This window comes from Nelusetta ayraudi, unplaced genomic scaffold, assembly GCF_046127955.1.
Source record: "Nelusetta ayraudi isolate G7.1 ecotype Tasmania unplaced genomic scaffold, CSIRO-AGI_Nayr_v1 ptg000033l, whole genome shotgun sequence".
In the NCBI taxonomy this organism is placed as follows: domain Eukaryota; kingdom Metazoa; phylum Chordata; class Actinopteri; order Tetraodontiformes; family Monacanthidae; genus Nelusetta; species Nelusetta ayraudi.
The window spans coordinates 2,830,001-2,856,220 of record NW_027466083.1 but is presented as its reverse complement, the minus strand read 5'-3'; the positions used below and the strand labels follow the sequence as shown (position 1 = coordinate 2,856,220).

The window sequence follows — 26,220 nt, the reverse complement described above, 5'->3', positions numbered from 1 at the left end:
GTGCCACGGGATTAAGCAGCTGGGGGTTTGCATAGAATCAGCACAGGAGGACCCCCGGATGTTGAATTGTGTAGCTTACTGTATTTTCATCTATTTGCACTTGCATTATTTGAGGTATGATACGTGGCAGACCTGACTGGCACCTCCCGCTGCATGTAGATGATAAGGTTGAGACAGAAATTTCAAAAAGGGGCTTGTATTAAATAAATGGAAAGATTCTTTGTGGCTGAGCTGAATGAAATAGTCAGTTTTATTGAAAAGGAGCGCTGTTATAGTTAGTAACCTGGTAATAACACTGTCACTGCCATGATGGTTTTGTTCACTATTGCAGTATTATTGCTTGCTTTCTTTCTTAAGTTTCTTAAGCCCTATTCTTACTTTGACAGTATGAATATGCTCAAGGTTTCTGTCTTTCTTGTTCTCTGCGAGGCCTAGACCTGCTGTTGTGTAAAAGAAGTGCTATGCGAGAGGTCGTGCATTTATACTGTGTGTCATCATGGGCACGATGTGGGTGTGGTCACAAGACCACAAGCCAAATGCCAAAAATACAACGCCTCTCTATGATATTGTTTAATTTCTTGCTTTGGCGAGGACTTAATGACATCCCTACACATTTGATGAAAATGCAATTTTCCTTTTCGTTCTGGACATGTGTTATTGTGAATGTGGCATGAGAGGAAATAACAACAACAGGAATCTCAAATTCATAAACCACTTTGTTTTTACTTAAGCAAGCTGAGCACAGAAGAACTGCAGAAAATGACATACAGGGTTTGCTGACTTTGAGTGAGAAATTAGTGGTGTTAATGGAAAATCATATTAAGAATCATCCTAGTAGGTTGGAGCTCTTCCAAGAACCATCGCTTCCCAGGAGAAACTTGGCTGCCGTCATTGGACCCGCACATTTGAGAAAAAACAAAAGCAACTGTTTTATTGACCTGAGACCAAACCATTGATGGGTTACTGAGAATCGAAGGGGGAATTTGTAGAACAATTAACAGTTTGCAAGTACTTATGTGCACTGTGAATAGAGACGCAAAATATCACAACACTAAATCAAAACAAGTTAACTGTGTTAAGCATTGAGTGCAATTTACATGGAAAGGCTAGATTACCATGGGAGAATGTGTTTGCTGTTCTGTCTTTGTAGAAATATTGAAATATAAAAAGCAATATAGCTTTGCCAGGGAAATCAAACACAGGAACTAAATGTGCTTCTTAACATTGACTCTCCATATAAGGCATGAGCTTGTATAAACATTGGAATTTTTTGTTGTTTGTTTCGTTTTAATCATTTTTTTGGTCTTTGCACTCAGTTTATCTAGAAAGCAATGTGCACTTGTCCACTTGCGTTAGATGGAGCATATTTACAGCGCTATAACCGCAGACCATTTTGGAACCACATCAGAAGATTTCTTAACAATTTTCAGCTCAACAGAATCAAAACTAACTGAGCACACTGCTGATGTGTTCACCTTGTCATCTGGTATAGACACACTACCAAGGACAGAACATCACTGACAGGCTTCCCACTCGGATGTTAAGCATAAGATACTTACACGTTTTCAAATGCCAGTGAAAATGGAAGGCAGATATTCAAAAGAATTATTCAATGACAGTAACAGGGTTCAGATTATCAAATTTTAAACTGGTTAAGCATAACATAACTCATTCACCACATATATAATAGTATCCCATTTCCCTTCCCATAAGTCTGTTCTGTAGCCAAAGAAAATATGGTTAGAAAAGGGGATATCCTCTTCAATTTTTTTTTGTAGTTTCGAAGACCCCTTACTAGTTCCACTTTACATATCAAAATCGCCTCTATATTTGCAAGGCAGAGGTGTTGAGTATACTTAAAGACTTCAAGGCTCTCTGAGGCTCCAAATCACAGTCTCTAAACTCCATCCAGTGATACAGTTTGCCAAAAGCAAGGCAGTAATAACAAAAGTAAGCCTCCAGGTTAATACAGTAGACTCTGCAGAAAGAGAATCCCACTCGTAGCTGTCCAGAAAATCCCGCAAATGAATGTATTGTTCTTGTAAAGGCCCTCATAGAAATGTATCCAAAACATTGACACCAAAAAGCTTGCCACATCTCACCGACTGAAGCCTTTAGAGTCAAAAGTCAAAATTTCAGCTGATTTTGGTCCAAGACATAATTTTACTGCAGCGAACATCTCCTGTTAAGTCGAGGGCTTTTTCCTGAAGCTACTCTTCATTCCATTCGTAAAGTCTCTCCTGAACTGGACTCCCGGCCCTGAACTAGCTAGCTGCAAAGCTGAGCCAGCTCGGGTTCAGGAGAAGCATTGGGAAGTTTGGAGTTAAAGATCTGCAGAGAATCTTTGATGCGTGCCACCTCCCCGGCTGAGAGCTTGAGCCGGTGCCGCAGCAGACAAGAGAAGAGGTCATATGGCTGTGGCGCCGGCGGAGACAGGCGGTTAATTCGATCCCTCATCTCCAACAGCATCAAGAAGGCGGCGTCCTGTGTCCCTTGCGTGTAGGGGTAGTCGAGCTGGAGAATCAGGTCCTTGATGCCCTCGGGGTCAAATTGCATGCTGTACCCAAACACTTTGAGCGTGTTGATCTTCATGTACCCCAGGTTGGACGTCTGGTCATCCAGGTCCAGTGGTTCATAAAAGAGAGTCTCGTTGACTGTCGGGTCGTCTGTGACGATGCGGCTTCGCAGGTAGATGTGCACGGTTTCAAAGAACGACTTCCACGTGTTCCCCAGAGACAGCGTCCAGTTGTAGCACTGCGCTGTGGCTACAGAATCCACTCGAGTTCTCTCCCAGTCGGGGAAGTCCGGCTGGTTCACTGGCATGAACCAGCTCTCCGAGTGGCTTCCTCCAAAAGGATTCACGTAGATGGCGGGCACTGGCTCCAGGGTGGAATTCTTTGTTGAGCATATTTGGAAAGAAATGGCCATCAACATGTGGATAAGGTTGGACTTGTTCTTGTTACTCTTTAGCGTCAGCAACATCCTTTTCCTCCACGCTGGGTTAAACCAGCTTCCGAGACGAACGTCATTGCTGATGTAGATGGCGTGGACCTCTATCCTGCTGTCCAGTCGCTGTAGGAGGTACTTCACCTGAGGAGGAACAAATACACTGTCAGATCACTGTTACAATGACAGACAACTGGATCTTCAGACAAATACTTCATTACAGACTTCCCAGGAAAACATATTAGCACTCTGTTTGTAATCTCCCATAAATAATGCACTGTTACGCACATTACATGACATATATTACTCTTAGAAAGCATCAGTAAATGTGTTTTGCATAATATAGATATTGATTAAAAAAATACCATACAAACCTTGATGCAAATCAACCTAACAGACTAAGATCATTTGAAAAGGTTGGTCTCAGTCTGCTTCAGAACAAATTCTAGATGTGACGTTGAACTACAAATGCCATACAGGCAAAAGCCATTGAAAAAATAACAACCATACAAGTCACTAATTGTTGAATCCCTTAATGTGAAATTTGGACTGAACATTAAATGCATCCTGATTGAGTGGAAGGATCAGAGTGGAAAATACTTCTATTGAACAGACTTTAAAAAATATAATGCATTATGTCGAAGGCAATTTAAGATATTACAAAAATGTATCGGTGAAGATATACACTATATAAAAAAGTAGAAGTCATCTATATTTTTTTAAATTGCACATCTGTACAAATAATATTTTCTTTTGCAAGCTGTATTTATAATGTTAGTCTTTGAAACTTTGCTTGTTTGGTGTTTTATGAACTCAAGAGTAACAAAAAAGTAGACCAGTAGTAGTCTTCGTAAACTGCCCAGGTAAAGTGTGACATTTAATCGTCTTTGTTGTCAGTAATAATGTTCTTGCTGTTTTTTGCAACTGAACACTACGCTGCTTGGCTTACAAATAGAAGCATGTGTCAATACCTCAGCATCAGGCATGTCCAAGTCAAAGCTCAGGTAGTGATCCAAGGATGCGGCAATGCTTGGTCGACAGGAGCCAAGATGTAGCATGTTGCCGTGGTGACAGGCTCCGCAGCGGGTTGCATTGTCTGTAGCACATGCTGAACAGGAGGTGGACAAGGTGCCAACACTGCACGGTATGACGCCCTGGCACGTGGGATGCTCTGCAGGACAGATGCAGCTTTTCACCTCCTCAGAGAAGAAGCCTGGCGCACCGTGCTCGCTGCAGTAGAGCAAAGACTGAGCCCTGCTCAGCCAAAATCCAAGTGGCCTGCAACATGAAGAGGAAAACAAAAATATTGACTTCTTTCATGTAGTGCTGAACATAAAGCTAAGAGAGATTAGGCAAGGTTGATCAAATGGCTTAAAACAACAGTGGTATGATATGATGAGGTGACAGGAGTGACCAGGGTACCTTAAACGCAAAGTAAAGACATATTGATCCCATCTGTTGTTAACTGGGTCTCAGATATTGTTTTTTTTGTAGATATTGTTTTGCAAAAAATCTGTGTTTTGGATCAACCATGGCTCTTTGATTAGCATTTGCTCCGTCACCTTTTTGCTTTTTTAGAACTAGAGCCAGATTTACTGGCTATACATCTCAACTACTCACCCCCAGCCCAATATTATTTATATTTTCAGTTTGTTTTTTTAAATGTTTCTTTGATTTTAAAAGGAAGCACATACATGAAATAAAAAATAACAATGGCATGAACTTTTCAGATTTGCTGTTATTCTTTTCACGCACATAAAGTGCCATCACCAGTCTTTGCGACTGTACTAGTAGTTATTTACTGTAGCCAAATCCAACTCAACACTTGTTGCAGACATATTTCACATGCTTCAACGACTTGCTAGTTTGAAGCCAGCAGGATGTCCTGGTGCCAAGCAAAGACCTTAATAATGTTGTTTTTAACAAGTTCAGAGCTTAAGGAGATTTTCATGTCTGGCTGTAAACATGCAACTAAACACACTTGTAATGTTTCATTTCACCTCTCAGTTTAATGTGTCATTAAACAATGCCTCGATGTGTTTTTACTTACTTCCAGTATAATTAACCTAGGAAAATCCACTTTGTTCAACATCCTTAAAAGCAAAATCTTCAGGGTACATTGTTCAAACAAAATAAGGTGTACAAACACAGAAGAAGGCAAATGTTTGTAAATTCTGAATTTGGTTTGCGTCCAATCTTTTAGCACCATTGACAGTCTTTCCATGTAACTTCTATTTCAGATTAACCAGCTGTGGAAGTTTGATTCGTTGGCAATGAGTATGACGGAAGATGAAAAGGCAGGCATACATTAATTACTATGCACTATGGAATGTTAACAGTGAAAGCAAGTTTAGACTGAAAACTGTCTGAGATTTCTATCCTTGGGCTGAGTTTATCGAATCACACAGAAAATTGCCTAAACACACGAGGTCCCCCCCGCACCCCCCCGCCCCAGGCTCGCATAAATAGTGAAAAGAAATGAGCGACGGTAGAACAAATGGAATTGTGCAGCAACAAGCAGACGCCTTTGGAGCCGAGCTTTCCCTGATAACGTGCTGTTGTTGCTGGGTACGACTGGGAGTGGCAGCTGAGAGACGGACAGAGTGAGCGGCAACTGAGGGGCGAGGTGGGCCAGAGTGTGAGGTGTTGGGGGGGCATGTGATGGGTCGGGGCGAAGGGTCTGCAGGGGAAATTAACATTTGCTGTAAACAGGCGGTGAGCTGTCCGCCTGGCATTACAGCTTGCCAAAACAGAGTGCACCTTCACCCACAAAGGCTCCCGCCACTGTTAACACAATCCCATTATCTTTACTTCTCACACTGGCTTCTCATGTCCTTGTGTCTTTCTCCGCTCCCTCTTTGAGAGTGACTTGCACACACAGTTTGGAAGCAGAGCAGAACAGGCAGAAGGGGGGAAATCCTTCCAATGGACTGACCTTTTACTAGGATTAAGGTAAGCATCCCCTTGCCCAAGTGCTTTAGTTCCGAGTTAAAAATCCTTGTGAGCATCACTCACTTAGCACGACCTTTAAGCTCTATGGCGAGTGGGCAAACCTTTTGACTGATGGGCCACAATGGGTTACAAGATTGGACACAGAGGCCGGAACGGCAGCAGATTGAGGGAGGGTTTTGGTGACCCATCTCGTAGGAGAAAAAAAAAATAATTTGTCTTTGTAGCCTCACGGTATTTAGCTCTTCAATGAAATGACTCTTAAAACACTGAAAAGTTAATGAAAAACAACCATTTTATTATTTACTTAATATTAATATAATTTCTTCCGCAAAAGCAAATTATGTATAGCAGGCTAAAAGCAGCAAAATGAAATACTTAAATGTGTCGTTACTTAATAAAAAAGTCCCTGTAAAATGTCATTTGTTATGTAAAAATGTATATAAAAATACATGAACACATTTTTTTTCCTTTTTCCTTTTTGTAATGCATCATGATTATTATTTTTCTGTCAACCTCGCCCATCAAAGTTTGTGGGCGGATCCTAAGACCTGATTGTTTCCCCTCAAGGCCGTGAAGGAAGAATAATTCAGATAATTCATTGATGTAGAGTTAGTAAACATCACAATACACTGGGTGGTGCTATTCACTTTTACACTGATGAGGATTCTTTATTGAAAAAAACGAAACAAAAAATGATTTGCAACCACTAAAATTGTGTGTGTGTGTGTGTGTGTGTGTGTGTGTGTGTGTGTGTGTGTGTGTTTTACAAAAGTAACCAGAGCCAAAAAGAGGTGCAGCATGTTGTTAATATACCTTTGTTTGGAGTAATCTAAGTTTCACTTTTTTCCCTGTTCTTGTGCTCGAGACCTTGGAGAGTTTTTCTAAGTTCTGCGCTGCGCTAAACTCTTCACGCACACGTCGTTCTAGGTTTTCTCCACCGTGTCTTTTCCTTCAGACTATAATGATTCAGAACAAAGGGAGCTGCCAGAACACACAGTAATGACCAAACTGTGTGTGTGTGTGTGTGTGTTCTTTAGTATTCCAGTGGGCTCACCTCTCTCTGGGCAGACTGATGCGAGGCTGTTTGGGGCAACGTTTGCTCAGAGTGAACAGCTTCCTGATGATCTTCTGCGCTTTCCCCACCACCAGGCCAGTGCTGGCCTCCAGCTGGGCGTAGCGCTTCTGGAGGGAGAAGTCAGCCGCCCAGAACTTGGCAATCACCGACACATTCAGGAAGCGGTCGGTGGGCAGGCGCTTCAGGAAGGCTTTGAATTCATCTGCAGGGACAGAAACAGGGAGGGGCGATTTAGAGTCTGGAAAGTAACGTATACGTTTGCAACGCTGTGATGCTTTGAGTCACAAGTATGTTTGTTGTGTGTCAGAGGAGCATTTGTGTGTCTGGAAAATAAATATAGCTGTTTTGTGGTAATGAATTGCCATTGTGGAGCAAACACCCGTCTTTGAGTCAGTGGCAGCAGCCTTCGCCTTCAGGACGGCGAGGCTCCTGCACCGCTGCACCTTTAGAAGAAGTAGTTACTCATGTATGGCAGCGTGGTGTCACGCACAGGAGGTCATTTTCATTTATATTGCAATTTATTTTTTGATCAGCCCAAACAAGTTGAGGGTAAATCCATAATCACAGGCTAAACAGACTAATAAAAGTGTATGCGGTGTGCTGGCGAGAGCATCCCTTCCGTCTCTGTTACGCACAGCAATAAAATGTAAATGCCAAACTGAATTGCCCCTATAAAGTCTTTTTTTTTTTTTTTTTATCAATGTAAGTCCAGACTTGTACATAGCCAGAGCTTGATCACAAGGTACAACCATTAACCAAAGCTGCCAAAGGAATACCATACTGCTGAAAAAGCACTTTGAATCAGAACATCCAGAGGCTGTGATGAGTTTCTCGATGGGCACCAGTGGAAAAAACACAGAAACACAGGTCAAGTGTAAACAGTCAGATGGATAAATATTATTTCTTCTCCATTCAACTTGATTTGTACTTTTTTCTATTTCATTTCTAAACAGTAAAGGAATTAAAGTCAAACTGTCTTACATTTAGACCAGGGGTTTCAAACTCAAACACGCAGTGGGGCCACAATTTAAAACTTGGACAAAGTCGTGGGCCAACATTGATATATTGGAAAAACAGAACAGTGAACCTTTTTATATGGACAAAAAAACAAGTTTTGCTTCTGTTATTTAATATAATGTTTGAATCATCTTTGTATTACAGACCAGCTACTCCACCTGTCGATTGCATCGCTCGCTCTTCATACATTGTTTCACTGTGGAACATTTGTGTCATGTCGATGCCATTTCTTTCTGTCACAACTGTAATTTTGCTGAAGTGTTCTCGGCGCTCGCTCTGCAAGGTTACAAAAATCATTGTTTAAAGTATTGTGATGAATCTCGCAGCCCTCGCTATAATTTCAGAAAATTTGGGTTGAACGCAAAAGAAAAATTAGTATTCCAGACAGTCTGTCTGGCTTTAACTGGCCTTTGATTAGAAAAGGGACACATTTTTACTGATCAGTGATTTCAATACCTGCTGTGTCGAGCCAGACACACGGCCCGCAACTGCCCAGGTGAAACCAAGAGAGACAATGTCTGTGTGTATGTGTGTGTGTGTGTGTGTGTGTCAGGGTGCTTTTGGAGTAAATTACACTCAGGCCCCAGCCGGCACCGACGACACGCTGGTACTCCGCCGGCTTTGCCAAGTGTTTTCCAGCCGTCAGATCACCGCGGTGCCATCATGAACAAGTGGGTGAAAACACTGCCAGTATGACGCCTCTGAGAACCCTGAACTTCTTTTGTTTAGTTTTTCACTTTGTGTGTCTCTCATAAACTAGACCAGTTCAGAGTAGTTTGAGGTCTGCTGCAGAATTATATTCCCTTCCACTGTGAGCTGGCAGGGAGACAGTGAGGGAATCTGCAGCCAAGCTGACCTGCGCCTCACTGATGAGACTCAAGCCTATTACAGTGCTCAGTGATCCCAAATGACTTCATGCTCTGTCCAATTCTCCCCCCCCTCTCTCTCTCTCTCTCTCTCTCTCTCTCTCTCTCTCTCTGTCGTTGCCTCTGCTCCAACGGCATCCCTCTCTCTCTCTCTCTCTCTCTCATACATTTCTGCAACTGGTACTCCAACTTCCTCATCGTGTTCTCTTCCTCCACATGTCGACGTTAGGGCAAGATTAACAGAGCAACATTAACTCTGTAATTGGTAGGTAGGAACCTTGCTTGGACCGCTTCACGTCGCCTCTCCCGATCTTCACAAGTCACTGAAGACACCTCATAATTAAATGTGTCCATTAAAATAGGATCAAATGAACTTGGAGGTCAAAATTTGTTTTACCCATGTTTTGAGAAGGTGCAATGCATTGCTTTCATCCAGTCTGCAGTTTTTACTAACATATTTGTCATTATTTGGGTTATTTTCTTTTATATCAATTATACTGCGCTTGATGTTGATTCCATGTTTTAAATGGGAAGTCATTTATACTTCAGTTATTTATTTTGCTCAATTTTAAAAAAGGTTTTCATAGTTTTGCATTGAGTAAGGTAGGCAAGATAATCTGTCAAGAAAATGGTTTTGTTAGTTTGGTTGCATGCTCTTGTTTTGATCAAAGGTGTCTGCAAAACATCCGCCTGCCTTTCCATTCTATCAAGTGAAGGTTGTCCATTCTGAAACTTTAAAGGAATTTAATTTTGTTCTATTTATTTTAATATTTTGTACATTTTCTTGATTTGTCCACCATTATACAGACTAAAATGCTTCATATCAAGCCCCATCTCATCCTCTCTTTCTTGCTCAACAGAAAATCATTAACCCTGCCAGTGCAACAGAGGAATTTGTCTGTCTGTTTTCCTCCCCTTTCCTGACATTTATGACTCCGTGTGCAAAATTTATGGCCAATTTGGCTCACTCGGAATCTATCTGATGAAGAGGGCGGCGTGTGTGTATGCGGTGGGACGGACGGTTGTTTTCCATAATGCATGACTGTCTGGCTTAGAAGACCTTCATTGCTGCGTGGGGCCAGTGATACATGACATCATCAGGCAGAGGCGACAGCTCAGTGGCTGGCTGGCTGAGGGCACACCTCGGTCAACTCCCAAATAGCACAGGAGATATGAACAAGTGAGCAACGGGATTTTGAAAGGGCCTCAGTGTGCAGCACTGGGGACAGCCACAGGCTGCATGGTGTCAGAGAGAACTGCTTATTTTTGGAGCTGCACTGCCGATAGGTTGTGCTTACACCTTAATGCACTGTTACTTGTGGCATTATATGTCAGACATATGTACAACTTTGCTGGCATCGAGACAAGGTAAACGATCATGCAGGGGCGAGGCCGCTGCATTCATACCTCCCAAACTGGTCAAAAATAGTTCCAATGTCTATTTTGTGCGATTTTATCTAATTTCAAGTAAAAATGGCCATAAAATTGTGGGCGTGGCTAGTTTGTGAGCCAACTGGAGTTGGCTTAGCAGTGGCAGAGCAGAATAGCTACACTGCAGCTGCTACATTTAGGCTCCAATCACTGCTCACCTCTGGCACCACCCACACATCCATATATAGAATCCTCTGGTTTCTAAACCGACTGGAAGCTGAAGATGGTGACTGTGAAAGGATGGATATTCACAGCACCTCAATGTGTGATAGCACAATCACTCAGTTCATCTTTCTATACATCATTGGGAGCAACAAGGTAAACGTAAACATTTCATGTGACAAAAGGTTTTCTGTGTTTCTTTAAGAGGCGACACGGTGGCGCAGTGGTTAGCGCTGCCGCCTCACAGCAAGAAGGTCGTGGGTTTGATTCCGGGGCCCGGACCTGAGACCTTTCTGTGTGGAGTTTGCATGTCCCTGTGTCTGTGTGGGTTCTCTCCGGGTTCTCCGGCTTCCTCCCACACTCCAAAAACATGCATGTGAGGTCAATTGAACACTCTAAATTGTCCGTAGGTGTGCATGTGAGTGTGAATGGTTGTCTGTCTCTATGTGGCCCTGCGATGAACTGGCGACTTGTCCAGGGTGTCACCCTGCCTTCGCCCTAAGACAGCTGGGAGAGGCTCCAGCAGACCCCCGTGACCCTGGGTATAGAAGATGGATGGATGGGTTTCTTTATAAGAATGGGATGCTAAATGGTCATGTTATACAGTGAAACTTTAAGGCCACTTGAAAATACTGAATATTGCTGCAGCTGCCATGAAAGTCTAAAGTAGATATGGAAATAAAGATATTAGGTGGCATGTCTGTTGAGCTAAAATCTGAACTAAACTACATGTTCAGGCAACAAGCAGATCAAACAGCTGACATTCAAACTCGTTTTTGTTTTTTGGTGACTTTTCCTGGGGGGAGTCCAGGACAGTATGCTAATGGAACATGGAGAAAGACTGTTAGTTATCCCTTCCTCCTATTTGAAAGCACAACTTTAGTGGTCATGGGCTATACAAGCAAGCTCACATATTGTGAAGGTCAATCAAAGAATAAAATTACCATAGACTGAGCTGTGAAAACAGACTCACTATCATGAGGTGAACCCTGTCACGGTGATTGGAACCACGATGCCGTGAGCGCGTAAAAATGAAAAGAAGAAGCGGGACTGTTAACTTTTCTCTTACTCATTATTTTCTCTTTTTTGTACCACATACAGGCTGCAAATTAGTCTTAACCCTTGCACACAGCGAGTCACCGTCACAAACGTCTTCGTCACAGCGGGGATTGGAAGTGGCGGCTTTACAAGCGCTTGTCACACGTAGCCGAGAACAGCAGAGTGCGGAACGTCTTCCTCCCTTCGCGCAGCGTCGCCGTCTGTCAGTTACATCTTAGCGACGATCCCCTCATTAAATCCCGCGTGGTTTCTCGCAGCAACATCAATAATCGCCGCTCTTCCTCGAGGTCTTTAATTCAGTCGCAAACATGACAGGCAGCGAGGTTGGAGTCGGGATGTCTTCAGGCGCGGGAGGCTGCTTTTATTGTGCAGCGACACTGGCTGGGAGACGCGCAGCGGAAAACAGAAGGGTCCAGAGCTGTCGAATGAGCTCCGGCACTTCAAAGTGCGTGCGCCACATTAAAGGCGCTGTCCATCATGCAGCAACGCTCCAACACAATATAGTAAGCAGGGAGGAATTTTAGTCTCCGCAGATCGCGCACATCAAAAAAAAAAAGACCTCGACTTCAATTCCTGTTTTGAAGTAAGATCTATCACTGCTCAGTAGATTGACTGATCTCTCAGAACACAGGCCCGGCCCCTTTTAAAAACACTTCACTCATTCAAACAGTAAATCCTTTAAGTTGAGGGGGAACGGTCAGAATTTCCAATGGCTGATGGCTAACACAAAGCACCAGAAGACTCAGCAGGCTGCAGAAGTCGTGGGTGCTGAAAGTGGAAACTGTGTAAAAGGCCAAAGTTTGCGGTGAAATGTGTGACGTGTTAGTTTAGTCGCGCACACGTCTGTAGGTCCAGTCGCACAAGATGTGTCGTAAAGACGGGGATATGATAGGTCTAAATCATTCAGTAGCAGGAAGCTCATTACTGTGGGCTCTAATTACATTTGCTTCTTAATCAAGTAGGCTTTTTGTTTTCCAGATGAGCCCATAATCCCCTGCAGACCTGCAGATTTTTTTTCCAGACATATCTCGCATAATTAGCGAAAAATCCTTCAAGAGGACAAGAGTGCCATCTGTGCCCAGCTGAACTTCATGAATCCACGAGCAACCACACACTGAACTATTTATTAACACTAATTAAAGTATAATTTTCCTCTGCAGATCAAAGCATCGGCTTTAGGACTCTTAAAAACAAGCTCCATTACACAGGAAGCATTAGGCTGTGAGTGAAAACGCATTCCAAGAGGAATGTACACAACACTTTCAGACAACCCTTGAACTCTAGATTATATAGTATTCATTTCTATTATGATACAAATTCCATATAAATATTCACATTTTAGTTCTTAAAAAAAACAAAAAAAACAAAAAAGGCTGTTTTCTCTCTCATCTCTTATCCGAATTTTATGCAATGCCAAACATGAAGGCCCACTCCAACCAAATTCAACTGTGACAATGTGCCAAGCCAGCAGAGCGTAAGAGAAGTCCTTCAACTCCCACGTACTGCCAGCACATCAGTCTGCACCAAACTAAAATGATGAACTGAAACAAAGAAACATTTTCTCTGCAAAAGCATTGCACACCAAGCAGATACCAGACAGCAGACCTCACTGAAAGATGAGTACACTTGCAAAGCAGTTCAGTTTTAACGACAAAAAGCTCCCTCCTCTCTTTTCATTGTCTTCCCTGAACTTAGCACAGACATAATGAGCAAAGCGCATTAGCAGCCCTTGTCTGGCTTTCCTGCACTCCAGCAAAAATTAGAGTGGACGAGAGGACAGGACAAAAAAAAATGAAGAAGTCTTGCACTTCCTGCATTTGGTTAACTTGAAGTGGACCGAGACCTGAGTTTATAGGGTGTCCTCACACCTACACAATGTAGTTCTATTAAAACAAATGCTTCCATTTTAATATCGGAAGGTACGGTTCCTTTGCGCCAGTGTGAATGCCCATCCAAATCTTGACGTCAACCAAACAAACTATTGTGGTGCGACAAAAAGCAGGGTCTCGCTTCTCTTCCAAGCCTTCCCATTCGGTATTCTGTAGGGTGCAAATGCAATCCAACCCAAACACAGAAGATCAGTCAGTCAGTCTCTGCGGCTGTACTCTCTCACTCATTTTAAGGACGAAATACACAACATTTTGCCGTTTATCTAACTGCTGGTGTTGTTAGCCTTGTTCTAAAATGTTTAATTAGTAGGAACCCCAAATCCAAACCAGAAATCCCAGTCGTCTGCATAGATACTCCATGCTTGTCCATGGGACAGGAAGCAAAATCAGGAAGTTGCTGCGAAAAGACAAACGACCGTTTCAACAACCACACATCGCATTGTCATGTTTGCCGCACTTGATAAAGTGCAATGGGAATGCTTGCTGAACCCAATGACACATGTTAATCCCCAGTTGCAGCGAGCACACCGACCTCTAGGTGTGAAGCTGCCCTCAGACAGAACAGTTTTTTTTCTGTTCAATTTGGTATTGATACCAACCCCAAATGAACTGGACTTTCTGAGCACCCTGAGTCACAAGTGCTGGTTCATGGTTGTGCAGAAGGTAGCTGATACACTCGAGCTACTGTCACCTTAAAATACGTGTTTTTGGAGCAATACAATTCAACATCAAGAAATCTGTTCAACTACACCACTCATTGAACTTTTCCCCCTTTACTTTGTTTCAGTGGATAGAATCAGCTTTCACATTTGCATGTCACAGCTAAAATTGCTGCTGTTCCACTGTGCGAGTTCCGTTGCCTCTCCATCAGCATCAGAAACTGACCTGACAGATTTTTGTTCCAGTCATAGATCAAGTGCTGACCTGAATTTGAAAACCATATTTTTAGAACTTCATGCTCCAAATGGAAAATATGGTCAGAGAGGTTGTATGGGGGAACATTAATGGAAAGTGAAGGAACTGGAGGAGGGAGGAAAGCAGTGGGTGGAAAAGTTCAGGCTTTTTCTCACCACTGAATGCGCAGCAAAGACACCTCCGTGATTTACTTGGTTAAATGTTCATTGTGTGAGTGTATTGGTAATTTTGCATGCTGTTTGATTTAAATGCTGTATTATCACAGATATAAAAAATAAATCTTTCCTCATTTGTTGCTGTGTCTTCAGAACATTTTTTTTAATTCACCCTCAAACAATCATAATATGTAAGCAGATAAAAACAAGCTGAAATGGAATAAATGATTCATTGTTCCCATTGTATGTTTAAAGGGTTATTTCCCCCAATTTATTCTTATCTTTTTTTTCATGAGGTCAATCAGCAACCACCATCCAAATTGGCCCCCAGATTATAATTCTATTCACTTCACCTGGTATTGATGGAAAATCAGATGCAAAGCTTTGGATGCTGGCTAGTGATAAATCATTAAGGACACAGAAGAGGAAAAGCCATACGCCATGGCAGTCCCAGGATCTTTTATTCATTTTTTTTGGCTAGCTCACTTAGCGTCATCATCAGTATCTATGTTAAATGACAGCGACACTCAGCCAGTGTTGGGCACCGCTGCTGGGATGGTCTGGCTTTCAAGCTGAGGAATTGTGACATTTTGCGACCAAAGCCCACATCAGACAAACCTGCTTTGCATTTGAGTGGCGTTGTTTGAATAAAACATTGGCGTGTCTCTGTAAAAGGCCAACGTGCCTTCACCTAAATCCAAGCACAGGGCAAACTCACACTTGGCATGTCAGCAGCTTCCAAGAAGCATTGCTTTTTTATCCTTTATTTATTTACTTTTAAAGCAGGGAGATGTGCTTTGGCATAACATGATGCCTGCTGTGGGAGGAAAATAGTGTAAAAGAAAAAAAAATAAAACTATCTGAGTCATTCCTATTAGCCTCTCCAAGTCCTAAAAGGCATATCAATCCCTAAAGACACCAGGACCAGTGACACCATTTCATGTTAAAGGCTGCCGAGGTGGATTAAAAGACCCCTTTTTTTTAAATCAGTGGATCCCCTGGTTGGTATTCTCATCGTACAGCAACAGATTTATACATACGTGTTGAGTTGGTTACGGTCATCGTATAAGATGAATACATTCAAAAGTTTAAAAAATAAATTCTTGCTCAATCATTTGAACCTTTTTTCTAGCTGAGAACTGAGAGCTGTTTGTGTTTCAGTCCAGGTTAATGCTGCCTTCTTGTTTGAACAGAAAGCTCAGCAGATGACCCAGAACAGGAATGCTGCTACTGGCTAGCTAACCGTGAAAAACAATCACTCACTGCATGTGTGAAAAATATATCATCATCATGACTGTATTAGGCCTGTGGGACAAGCAAAGCCACTGGGTTGGTGTTTCTACTAAGCTCCTTCTTTCGCTCGCCCTGCTGTGAGGCTGAAGCTCGAAAGAACGAACTGCCCTGTCGCTCAAGGTCGCCCGGCCCCACTTACAAAATGCAGAAATCACTTGGTTGCCTTGGGAGTAGGTGGAGCTTGTGTGTGTCACTCTGGGTGACTGACAACGCGAGTAGCTGCCCATAAACCAAAGTGTCCTTAGTTTCAAAAGTTAGGGTGAACGTCTTCTGAAAACCCATCAAGACGACACCGCAAGGATACTGAGATACTGCAAAATTACCCATAGATGCTTGAAAATGAAAGTTCAATTATCAAAATGATGTGAAAAAAAACCTCGCCTTGCAAGTTTCTCTTGAACTCTGTATTAAAAGAAGATTCACTCTTTGACTTAATTTGTAGTTTCCAAAACCTTCATTGGTGACAGACACACCGGTGCCAGATTTGCAGAACACCATGCTCCACAACAGCCACAAACTTAATAAAAAAACTGATACTTTTTCTGCAATTCAGCGGTAAATCCAAATTTATGTTTCAGCAAGTCCCTTTATGTGAGAGCGCAAATCTTCTTTGTTTTGGCCTGAGAATTGGAGCCGCCTGGGTCTTTGTGTGTACGACACATCTATGCCTACAACACCGTGACAGGCACCTTGGAATAATGCCAGTGGCCCAGTGCAGCGCTTCATTGAATGAATTTTAATAGATGGTTTGTAGAACACGCTGAGCAAAACCCAGATATCTCAAGAAATTTTATTAAATCCCCTCGGACAAAATTTAGGACCCAAAAGGAGGACAGGCCCGAGTAAAGGAAGATGTGGTCACCCACTGTAAAGCTCCATTAAAGCAAATTTTGGGCAACTGTCCCCTGTATTTGTGATTCCACTTACTCAGCGTTTTCAATTGTAGAACTTTTAGTCATTATAAATCCTTTCTTTTGTATGTCTCATTTGAACGCATCAAGGAAAGTCAGACATTGAATTTAAAAAACTGACACATTATTCTCCATTCATTGTATGAACTTCTGTTTTGTGCATTTACATTTTCTAAGCCCTAAGACAGAGCGGACATTGTCATGCTGTAGATGAATCCGCCTGTATTTGACCAATCCACCTTTTCAGCCTTGGTTCTTTTCTCTTGGAAACCTCTGGCCAGCATGAATAAAAATGCTCCTCATCCCTCTCACTGTTCTACTGTATTAGCTCCAGGTCAAAACCCAGTCCACATTGGCTGAGACAAACACCTTGGGATTCCGCTGAGCCTCTAGCATGAAGGTTCTGAAGGCGAACCTCCTCTCTGACTTATGTTGAGAGGGCAGAAATGGATAATGGTTTTAGGTAAACATGAAAGGTGAGGTGAGGGGTGGGGGCCGATCCAGAGAGCTCGTCTTCTGAGCTGATTCAGGCAGAGGGTGGAAACCCTCTCTTTGATTCCCTGCCTCTTCTCTCTAGCTGCGGAGGGCAGAAAAAAAAGAAGAAAAAAAACAACAACTCACACGTGCTTCTTTCATCTGCGCTCTATTTGGAACAGTGCCCAGGCTACACACACTTCTCGGGAGCGGTCGGGATAAGTGTGATCTCGCCAGGTCACCCGTCTGGAGCTGCCCAGCTCAAAAAAAAACAAAAACAGTTTTCTGCTGCCAGATGCTAAGCTGTTCCAGGAGAGCAAGTGCCGGGTGCTCAAGGACATTTTAAATGCAAAAGTTGAACATTCGCTTCCACTGACATCTGCCATGATTAAGATGTTGTCTAAGATGCAGCATTGCAGGGCACCATCACCTGGAGAATGTGCCACGTCACACCTGTCAATGAATCGGAGGCTGTCTGGATGTCAGAGAAAATGGTAACTTAAATGGTAAATGTTTTGGCTATATTGACAAACACATTGGTCAGGTTGTGGTATGTATTGCATGTGAATTTGACACAAATTGTTGCAAACTTTACAGGACTTGAAGGCACTGCAGACAAACAAACGTGTGAAGCTTAAATGTGATATTTTTCTCAATGACGATGGGGAAGTTGTTGCTGTGCCGAGTATCCAACAGTATTACTACAATAGAATGCAAATAAGCTTTTCAGATTTTCATCCCCGTTATGTCTCACCATCTAGAACCATCGCCCGTGATTTCAAAAGCAACAAGGGACAAAGCCTTTGCAAAAATGTCAACCTAAACTCTAGTTTTCTTCACTGTTGCTGTTTGTACTGTGTTCGTGGGAAGGATTTCAATAATCATCCAAATACTTCATCTATATGTAAACAGGTTAGAGAAAGTCAGTCTACGCTGTGTTTTTTTTTCTCCCACTGGGGTGTGAAGAAACCATCAGCCTGCCTATTACTATTAATAAAGGTTAAATGGAGGACAAATGCATAACGGCACACTTCCACTTAACTATAGCAGATGTTTCTTAACATTTGCCCCTTATGCGTTAAGGAGAAGCTATTCCAGGACTTGATCGCTGTTTGTAATAAGTGGGGCACTGACCTGGAGCTCTCCAAAGGTGTCAAACAGCAAAAGGCACCCAGGTGCCTGTGAGCAGAATTCATAGGTCAAGCTGAAAATGGTCCCAAGTTAGAGCAAAGCTGTTCCTAGATATTCTAATGCCTTTTATCACTGGGTCCCCCAGAGTGAGTGAAGGTGAAAATAGTCAAATGAATAAGGCAAAAAGGTGAGACCCCTTTTAACACGAACAACATCATTGTAGAGTGTTTTTGTATGAGACACACATTATATGTTAAAGGTCATGTGTATGGGACAGAGGTCAAACATGGATTACACAGACCATAATATTCCATAGTTACTGTGTCTAATCATCCATATGAAATAATAATCTGATCTATATTACCATGGAAAAATAAAACATTGTAAAATGTATGTCATTTTTTTTTGCACACTGGAATGTAAAATGTTTACTATACTTGCAAATCAAATTACCATAATGTGCAATTAGAGATTAGAGAAAGATGTTAAGGACTCAGCTTCCTCCATTACCACACATCAGCAGTTCAGAAGCTCATTTTTTATCTTAATGGATCCACCCCACAGGATAGCCAGGGCTGAAATAAATCAGCGTGCAAACAGGGCAGCCATGACCCGACTCAACACGCAAACCCAAACCAAGCCTTGTCACATTGGGGAATAGCTCAATGAACACACAAGTGGCAAAACAAGAAAAAGATATTGAAAGACAGAGGCTGCTCAGAGCCTAGGAGGATGCACAAAGGAGCTTCAGCGTTAGCTTGCACACCTTTGGCACATAGAAAAATACAAGGCGCTCAAGGCGTTCTCTGAGTGATACCTCAGAGGAGGTATCAGTGCCCTTGATGGCTAATTTCCAGAAGTGTGCATTGTGGCATGCTCTTTACAAAAAGTGGAGCAAGCCAAAGACATGAAAGACTGAAAAGCGATCTGGCGATATATACAGAGCCAGAAAGTGCAGATAAAGTGAATTTAATTGTCAGCAAAACCCCAGTTTATAGCTTCAAGTGATCAACCTGGCACCATCTCCCTGAGTGGAGTTGCACAAGACAAAGCTCAGTAGAATGATTTTTTTTATTTATTTTTTTTTTACGTTGGCACTCTTTCCAAAAACCATTTTGTTTGGAATCTTCAGTAGCATTTACCCTGCGAGCTACTTATTCTTTGTACCGACATCTGCGTGTGGCTCTATAAGGAGGCTTTTATAAAATGCATTGCGGAAATCTCCATTAACCACCACAGTTGAGCTGTACTTAGAAAGAGTCCTCCATGAATACAGTAATCCCCCTCCCACTGACATAAATCATCCTCTGTACCCTTGGTGGTCAATGACATAACAGCTAATGTGTTGACAGCCCAGCAGTGCAGGAGCACTGAGGTCCTATGCCGAGATGCCAAATATTGCCTCTATTCATTGAACCAAGTGTGATTACTCTCTGCTGGGCTGGCTTTAAACTGCCGGGTAAAGGGTGTCCCATGGCAGGCGTGTCAGTAATCACAGCTAAAAAACAAAAAAAGCCTCTCCAGAAAAAGAAAGAAAAAAAGAAGTGCTCGTAGAGTGCAATCAATCTTAGCTCTTTGCAGTGAAGGACAGAAGTATTTCAGCTTCTCCTGCAAGACGTCTCACTTGTTCTGGGCCCGGGGCAAAGCAAAGGTAAGAGATGTTTGCGAGAGCTTTGGGCTTTGCTGAGCCCTCCGCATCCAAGCAGTGGGAATTACTCTGTTCCCTGCGGAGGGCAGGTGGAGAGAGAGAGAGGGACAGAGAGAGGGAGAGAGAGACAGAGAGAGAGAGAGAGAAAGATTAAATGAGGTGTGCAGAGAAGAAGGAGAGCGATGGAGAGATTGCTGAAAGGCATATGGCAAGCGCTAGCGACTGCCCCGTGGAAGCCAAAAAGTTGAGGCAGACTCTCGTTCCCTCTTTTCACTCTTCACCTTGTGAGTGGAGGGAGACGGTTGGAAATCCCAATGAAATTCCCGTTCCCATTGTGAATTCATGATGAGCACACCGGGTGCCAGTGATGCCCGACCAGAGCGACTGGAGCAGGAGGTGAGCGGTTGTAAATATCTCTGGTGCGACGTGGCGAAGGCGATGGCTGTTGTTGACAGATAAACTGCTGATTGAATCAGCTGCCGGGACGCCAGAATCACGGCTTATCGAGTGACGGTGGAACTAACTGTTCAAGCTGTTTCCATAATGGTTCTGGCTCTCAAACAGTGTCAGATGCTGTCGAGGAGAGCTCGCTTCTGATGTTGAGGTTTATTGAGTGAGAACAAATAGCGTTAGCAACGTAACATCTACGTTGCTGTCGGCCAATCAGTCTGGCTGCTTTTCTTCTTACTTTGTCTTCGGATGAAGGCTGCGGTCCATTTACAATTCCACTTACATTTGCAATTTGGCCCATTAACCACAGGGCCACATAGAAACGGTGCACTTGTACTCACTGCTATGGACAATTCAGAGTTCCCAATTAGCCTCACATGCTTGTGTTTGGACTGTGGGAGGAAGATGAAGCAGCCAGGGAGAGAACCCACACAGACACAGGCAGAACATGCAAACTCCACACAGAAAGGCCCCCGGCCCTGCAAACTGATGCACATATTGTAGTTTGGTGTGCTATACTTTTAAAATGCTGCGAAATTGTGAGACGCTGAACTGTTTTTCATTGTTCCCACAACAGTGAATATTCTCTCCCATCCTTCATTTATCAGATTGTTCAAGTAAGCCAAATTTCTTTTTAATTCCTTTCACACATGCTATTATGGCACCACAATATGAGTTTTTCACACTGACGTCTGGGATCAGGCTACGGGGGAAGTGGACATGAGAATAAGGGTGTCTGGCTTCCCGTCTGGCTCTCAGATTTTCTTAAAGTTAATTCCAGAGTGGCTGAACTTTAAAAGAAAGGGTGGAGAAGGACAGTGTTTGGCTGCACAGGCTCGTTAATGAGGAGCTCATTAACAGGAAGGCCTGTCTGGCCGGCCGAATGCAGCCGTGACTCACACCGACTGACTGACGTGCACAGATGTAAAGGGGGATTAAAAAAAAGGAGTCTACAATCACACAAGAATGCCTTCGCTCACACGCACACAAACACACTCACGTTGTGACGACATTTGATAGCGTGTGTGCGCGTGCGCATGCATGTGTGTTCGTCCTAATTGAGTCTCTGGAGACTTGCGCTGGCACAGGGCACCTCAGTTCAGCTTGTCTGCCGTGCCGACAGATGGAAACATACAGCAGCTGAGAAGAGCAGCGCATCACAGCCTTTACAGTGGTTTACAAAAGCAACGCGAACACACACACACACACACACACACACTTTACAAAAACAAACAAACAAAAATAGGAGTTGTGTTTAGGTTCACCACGTTCATCGAAACAATCTAACCTGACCGTCTTCACTGTTGTTTTCAATAAACAAAGGCCACTTTGGGCTTCTATGACCCTGCGCAGTAATGGTGGTGAAAGTCTCCACCATCATCTCATGTCACTGCATCGTCAGCCGTAACTTGTGAAACCTTTGTGTTGTGGAAGCCAATTGGTGACTTGTGCCCTAAGAAGCAGTTCAGTTCTTCTTTTGAAATGTGAATAAGCAGACAAAAAAATAACTTCTCAAAAATGCTGGTTTGCAAGTGGAGTATGCCTCTTAAGAGGGATTCATAATGCAATTTATATGTGAGTTTGTGTGTGTGTGTGTGTGTGTGTGTGTGTGTGTATATATATGTATATATATTTGATTGTTTGTCCTTTGCCTTTGCTTAAGAACCTCCTTTGCCAAAAAAATGAACAGCACCTTGAAACGTAAGAAAAACTATGAAATGCAAATGCCATATGTTTAATAGCAAGCAATTCCGCCCTCACTGAAGTTGCGACCAACCAGCTGCCTTAACTGACCGTGCAGTAGTTAAATGCTGCAGCCCCGTAGCGGCTCTGCAGCGTGGGCTGAGCTGCGTTCGGCGGTAGGCAGGTCGACTCCGGGAAGTGCGACGGGCGAGGTGATAAGAGAGTGTTTATAACTCCGACCGACCCCCCCCGGAGGGAAGGATGACACCTCCTCCTCCTCTTATCTCTATCGTCAGGGTGGAAAAGATGAGCTTTTTTTTTTTTTGTAGGGAGTAGTGAAGGTTGCGATCAAGAGAAAAAAGGCTGAGACTGTGGAGTGCGAGAGAGCGTTTATGTATCCAGCAGCAAAGTCTCGTCTCAACCCCTGCTGTGACTAAACTCTGCCAGCCTGCCAGAACTTAAATTATTATTATTATTATTATTAATAATAATAATAATAATAATAATAATAATAATAATAATAATAATAAATAATATATATATATAATAAAAAAATAAGAATAAGAGCTGAACTTCTCCAGTACAGCTCCTCCAGAAAACTTAACTGGCAATTCTGTCAAATCTCACCTCATTCGTTTTCTTTGTTTGATAACGTTTTATTTGCTTGCTTCTCTTGCAGCTCTTATTATGGCGCTCGGTTTCCTCCAGGTGAGTGGTGCTTGAAACAGTGGAACTTTTTTTCTTCTGCTCCGTCAATGTCTTATCACCCATTCCTTTTCAAATCCGGCTTGCTCTCTTTGCTGTTACATAACCTCATCTCATCTCATCTCCTCGTCTCCTCTCCCCCGCTAGTTCTACTCCTTCCTCTCCTCGCTCTCTCTCTCTGGCTTGATTTGCTCTCATTCCTGTTTCCATTTCATATTTTCCTCCTTTCTACATATGGTACTTTTAAAGGATTCAGAGCAAACAGGCCAGGGAGCAACAGTAGTCACCTCATACCACCCGCAACGTAGTCCTGAGATGAACTGCTGCCTTTTTCTCAGCCTGGGAGTGAACACCCTTGGGTGTGAGGGTGAAGAAGAAAAGTTGATCTGTTTCTGCGTGTTTTTTTCTTTTCCTCTTCATCGCCCACCTCCACACTTCTTATCTTGTCCGTCAGACATCAGACTGTACCTGCCATACGTGAAGCCTGAGCGGCTCCATCGCCTCCATGTTCCCATATATACTGCCACCTTCTCCTTCCTCTCATGCCAAGTCCTCCCCCACAGACATCTGCGCTGGTTTGCGGATGCCAGCGGTCAAGTCTTTTGGGTTTGCACCGACCAAGATAGAGACTGCCCACTCCTGCTGCCCCCTTTCCATCAATCCTCTCCCGGTGGAGCCTTAACAGAGTTCACAACGAGCTCCGAAGGTGAGCAATGGTGCTGATGTATAAGACACAAAGAAAACACTGGGACAAGCAAAGTGGACATGATTAACATCCCCTTGTGAGATCACTGTCTGGATAAAAACCCTCAGTGCTGCCAACTCCGCAGGAAGGAAAGTAGCTACCGGCCTTCTTAAATGTCGCCAAATTGCATCATCGATTCATTTGGATTATGGGCAATGTGCATGTACTTGCAATGGACGCTGTACGAAAGAGTAATAACACTCTGGTGAAGATAAAGTGGGAGTAAAAATACTGAAACATGTGAAAATATAATTAGGACTATAAATAACTTGCTCCAAAGATTTCCATTAATGTCAAAAGTTACAGTTTGAACACTGGATAAAATACAGTAGAGTCAAAGCCTCTAAGCTGGCAACACTGGGAAAACTGTGTTGCCAACTTTGCAAATGGACCAATGAATTTATATATTTATTTCTGGTAGCAGGGCTTTTGAAATACAAATTCACGTGAGTCAGACATTAAAACCAACAATCTTAGCTGGGCCACACATTTCCCTAAGCCAAGAAGCAGATGATAGAGAACAAACAATGTTTTAGTGATAGAGCTGTTTTTTTTTGTTGTTGATTAATTCATTTTGGTGTTCTAAAACCACCGATTAAACAAACTCCTAATTTGAGCTGTACTGACCTCAGAAAACAAGTGTTTGTGTCATTCAGCCTGAAGGGGTGGTTTCTACCTTGACTGCTAATTATTGGAGGATAAAACAAGAATGAAAGGAATCTTGTCTTTCTTTTTTTTTGTTGTTGTTGTTTAGCTAAAATCCTATTAATGTCATAACTACAGTCCTAAACAGGTCTCAGTGTTGTTGTTTTTTAATGTGTAGTGTTCCAGACCAGAACAGCATGCAATCCTTGTTTCTGTTTAGTATTTATCCTGTTATGTGTTAGTCACACCAATAATAAAAATAACAAATGAAACAGGTAAGCTGAAGGGCTTTTAAAGTTAGGTACATTTTTTTTTTGAAATCTGACTTAAGAAAGAAGCCACGTCATTCTTCCAAACACACATTTATTCATATACAATAGCTAGCTTTCTGTTCTTTTTGCCTCCTTATTGCTGAATAAGAAAAACGTCTAGATGAACATGTTCTTGTGTTTCTATGTATTTAGAGGTAGGGGGTAAGTACAGCTTTGGGATTTACAGAGTGATTCATCATTGTGGAACTGCAGTCAGTCGTAATCCTCCCTGTCTAACAGCAAACACACTCTCCAACAATGCCACTTTCAAAGGCGTTTTCTAAGTGTGCTAAGAACAATGAAATAATGACAGCTTCGCGTATCAGATGTAGTAGACAAACCTACCCCCTAGAAATGTCATGTCATAAACAGAGTACCTCAGAATGACTGTTGTACTTTCAAATAAAGAGTTTCAACAATGACGCGACCTCGTCTTTGAGACGAGAAACTTTGGCTGCGTAAGCACATATTCAAATGAGTTTCGCTGAGTTTTTTTTCACGTGTTGCTGCCAGCAGCAGGATGAAATACTATTACACAAAGAGTTACATCAAAACACAAAGCAGAAGGCAAGGTAGAAAGAAAAAAAAAGAAAGAGAGACAGCAAAAGAAGAATGATGGCGATGCGCTAGGAGAGCTTCCTGTGCCAAACCAAGTCCTCCTGTGAAACAAATTAAACTGGAAAGTCGAGGAAGTGCTGCCAAATCTCGAGCGGAGTCAGAATCCTTCTCTGGGACTGAAATAATCCCTCATTCTTCTGTTGTTTTGACAAATCCAGGAAGTGCATGTGCTACGCTGGCACCCCGAGACAACATGACGCCACTAAAGACGGAAACGGGCAGAGATTCAAAGCGGAAGAGTCCTGATAGCGTCAAGCACAATCCGTGCCAGGACGATCAGTAGGTGGTTCCAAGTATCAAACAGATTCCTGTTTGCTTGCAGCGATGCTTTTTTAATTAACATAATGGAGGAAGGGAGACAATTAAACAATTTGTGCCGTGCGGCGGGACTACAAGAGCAGTGGTGAGAGGGAGAACAGAGGGGTTGCGGGCAAGACGAGGCTGTTTGCCGAGAAACAGGGACGTAAACCTTTATGATGGGGACTTATGGATGCATTGGAGACACGCGGCTGCCAGCTGTTACAATGAGATGGTGGGAAAACACAGCAGGTACTTAAACCCAAAGTGCAGTCAGAAATACATGTGGATATTTTCACCACAGGGGCTGAGCTGTTTACATTCACCATTAGAGAAATAATTGAAAATGAATGTTTCCCACCATCCCTCCACTTAAAACACTATAGTGCAATAATGAGTTGTTTTTCTTTAACAGGAGGGACCTATTACTTGCGTATTAAATGAATAAATATCCCTTCAAAAATACAAACCCCAAAACATATATTATAATGCTTTCATTATAATATAATATAATATAATATAATATAATATAATATAATATAATATAATATAATATTGCTGTTTTTAACTCATTTAATAGCTGTGGCTCAGTTGGTAGAGCGGACCGCAAGTTAATGATTGAAGGGTTGGCAGTTCAAAACCTGCCATCCTACTGTCCGCACGTTTGAAGTGTCCTTGGGCGAGACACTCAACCCTAAACTACTCCCAGTGCGGCTGGCAGCGCCTTGCATGGCAGCAGCCACCCACTGGTGTATGGGTGTGTGAGTGAATGGGTGAATGAGAGGCCATTGTAAAGCGCTTTGGGGTACTGTGACGGTGCAGGAAAGTCCTATATAAGTGCA

The 26,220-nt window shown here is 42.7% G+C and overlaps 1 protein-coding gene across 1 annotated transcript in view; it reads right to left on the bottom strand.

Moving 5' to 3' along the window:
- Nucleotides 1-687: 687 nt before the first annotated feature.
- Nucleotides 688-26,220, bottom strand: part of brinp2 (bone morphogenetic protein/retinoic acid inducible neural-specific 2) — a 169,687-nt gene continuing 144,154 nt past the window's right edge. The window contains exons 7-9 of the mRNA XM_076031543.1: nucleotides 6,953-7,175; nucleotides 3,918-4,224; nucleotides 688-3,090 (exon numbers count right to left, since the gene is read on the bottom strand). Of these exons, the coding sequence (XP_075887658.1) occupies nucleotides 2,269-3,090; nucleotides 3,918-4,224; nucleotides 6,953-7,175 (1,352 nt within the window). The 3' untranslated portion in view covers nucleotides 688-2,268. The remainder of the gene's footprint in view (nucleotides 3,091-3,917; nucleotides 4,225-6,952; nucleotides 7,176-26,220) is intronic.